Source organism: Coregonus clupeaformis, chromosome 19 (assembly GCF_020615455.1).
Source record: "Coregonus clupeaformis isolate EN_2021a chromosome 19, ASM2061545v1, whole genome shotgun sequence".
Classification (NCBI taxonomy): domain Eukaryota; kingdom Metazoa; phylum Chordata; class Actinopteri; order Salmoniformes; family Salmonidae; genus Coregonus; species Coregonus clupeaformis.
Genome location: NC_059210.1, coordinates 30,507,890 through 30,510,555, shown reverse-complemented (window position 1 = coordinate 30,510,555; position 2,666 = coordinate 30,507,890). Strand labels below are relative to the sequence as shown.

Genomic DNA, 2,666 nt, shown 5'->3' with positions numbered 1-2,666 from the left:
CCTGTTTCTCCTCATTTCATGAAAACAATGAGAAAGAAAGAACAACATGTCAGAACGTGGCAGAAATATGTGCAGAAAGATATGATTTATGGATGTGCATTTGCGTGAAAAAAGCTATGCATCTGTTAAAGAGGCTACCGGTATGCAGAACCTTTGATTTTAGGGCTGTTCCTGAGCCAAAAAGGGTCCCCTAAATGGACAGAAATATTGTCCAGAACTCATTGCATATCCTATCCTATCCTCTCATGAGGTAATAGATTGGTTAATCTTATGATATAATAGGAATCATTCAGCTAGCGTTCAAGCCAAAGTGTAACTAATTGGCAACTAACTTCTATAGTTATCTTAAAGTGTTTGCATGTGAGCAAAAGAGAAAACAGGTGAATATAGTTGCAAATATTTATTATATATGAAGCAGCATAACAAATGTAGATGTAAAACAATGTAAAAATGATATTTATCTTAGAAATCAAGAGTGTGACTTTAGAGGTCAAACGAGTCAACGACAAAATAATATTTATAGATTTGCTATGTTATAAACAAAATAAGAGAATAAATACTTTCACATCTGGAAAGGCATTTTTTGTGAGTGGCTTTCGCTAGCTGTGGAGCTTAACACAGAAATAAGAGCGGTGCCAAAGCGTTGCAAAGTAACTCCTAACTTTAGTTACCATTTAATCACTTTTAATACACAGTCCAGTGCTCGGTTGATGCTTTCAGAGTTTAGTCAGTCAAATCTGAATGAGCTGTCTTTTCAATCATGTCTGCACTTCTAGAATCTGCTTGAAGCAGAATACAAAACAGGTACAACATGGAAAAACAACATTGTTTCCATCCTTTTATAAAATAAAGGACAAAGACGTTCCATATTTAACGCATTTCAAGTTCAAAGCCCCTCCTGTCCTGAAGTCGTCTGCAGTAGAAAAGGAATATATCTGAAGTGGTGTATTCAACACTGCGTCATAGCTCATGTGCTACACTTAGCTTCTCTAAGAGGCATTAGCAATATAACCAGCCAGTGATATATATTACTGGGTAGAGTTCTTTACAAAAATGCATCAAATGCATACCATAGCCACAAATATTGATATGCTAATATATATTTGTATGTAGAAACATATTTTTTCAAGGAGAATGGTCTCTATGCACACAGGAGCAGCTTGGAGATCAGTCCAGTTCAGTTGAGTTCATTGGGCCCCCGTGTGAAGCAGAATTGGAGGGGAAAAGGGACGTGTGCCAGGAAGGGTGCGTACACTTCTCCACTTCTCCTCAGGCCCTGCCTGTCACTGGGCCGAGTCCGAGTCACTAGAGTCCAAGCTTTGCTGTGTGGCCGTGGCCGTGGGCATGCGATGACCAGTCGTCGGACAGTGGAGCGCCTGTGTGCTCCGGCGAAGGTTCTCCAGGGACTGCAGGAAAGACCGGCGCGCCCTCTCCTCTTCCAGGGGCGAGGCGCCCTCCTCCTCCACCTCGGTGATCTCGGCAAAGGTGACGGGCTGGGTCTTGAAGCGTGCCTCACGGGGCCGGTGGGGGCGGCTCTTGCCCCGGGCGGACCCCTTGGGGACGGGGAGCTGCTGGGGGAACTCCTCCATGGTCGAGGAGAGCAGGTGGGCAGGCAGCATGTGGTGGAAGCCCTGGGTCTCCATGGGCATATGACGGACAGCAGCCATGTGTGGAACACTGGGTGTGAAAGCAGGTGGGAAAAGCAGTTGTTTTGCTCCTTCGTCTCCTAGCGTCCCACAGTTCTCCCTCTCTCTCTCTCTTTCCCTCGTTGGTGCCTCCTCTTTTGTCAGAGGCTCTTTCTCAGGAAAGTCAGTGAAGAAAAGTTCTCTCAACCACACCAAACTCTCCTAAAATCTCCCAAAGTCCTGGATGATGATACTCTGTGTCTGTACGAAAGAGCTGCTGTATAAGGTGTTGGCTTCTATTTTCCAATTCTCTAATCATTGAGTCCTTGCAGAGCCTGTTTGAGGGGGAGATTGCTTCATATGTCCACTGGTGCTGTAAGCTGTTCCTCCTTCTTGTTGTTGTTTCTCTATATCACTGTATCTGTCTCAGTCAGCGAGTGCTACTGACACAGACAGCTTCGGCACTGGCTTTTATAGCACCGCCTCACTACCCACTCAACTTTACTACTCCACCCCCTTCCCTCTCGGTCGTCACTAGTTAACACAGCCACAATGTCATAAACCCCGCCTATTTCTACACTTTATCTTTGTAGCTGTATTATCTAGTGGAAACCCTCGTTATCTCTGTCCCAAAATCAAATCCCTCCCTCCCTCTGAGTCATGGTTCCGGGTTCCATAGCAGCTGCCCAGAGTCAGTCTCCCTAAATAGACAGACACGAAGTGAGAGAGGAGCAAGGGAAAGAGGTCTGTGCGTGTGGGAGAGAGAGAGGCTATGTGCCCACAAAATGAGGTGGAAACTGAGCTGCACTTCCCAACCTCCTGCCAAATGTATGACCATATTAAAGACACATATTTAGAGACACATATTTCCCTCAGATTACACAGACCCACAAACAAAACCAATTTTGATAAACTCCCATAACTATTGGGTGAAATACCACAGTGTGCAATCACAGCAGCAAGATTTGTGACCTGTTGCCACAAGAAAAGGGCAACCAGTGAAGAACAAACACCATTGTAAATACAACCTATGTTTATTTA

At 44.8% G+C, this 2,666-nt stretch overlaps 1 protein-coding gene across 1 annotated transcript; it reads right to left on the bottom strand.

Annotated features, from left to right (window-relative positions):
* Positions 1-385: 385 nt before the first annotated feature.
* Positions 386-2,057, bottom strand: LOC121531398 (uncharacterized protein C11orf96 homolog). Its single transcript, XM_041836637.1, has one exon. It carries the CDS (start codon positions 1,665-1,667, stop codon positions 1,284-1,286), a length of 384 nt encoding a protein of 127 aa, XP_041692571.1. The 5' UTR covers positions 1,668-2,057; the 3' UTR covers positions 386-1,283.
* Between the last annotated feature and the right edge of the window lie 609 nt (positions 2,058-2,666).

Excerpts from the sequence above, each read along its gene's own strand:
- LOC121531398 (XM_041836637.1), bottom strand. The coding sequence starts at position 1,667 with ATGGCTGCTGTCCGTCATATGCCCATGGAGACCCAGGGCTTCCACCAC.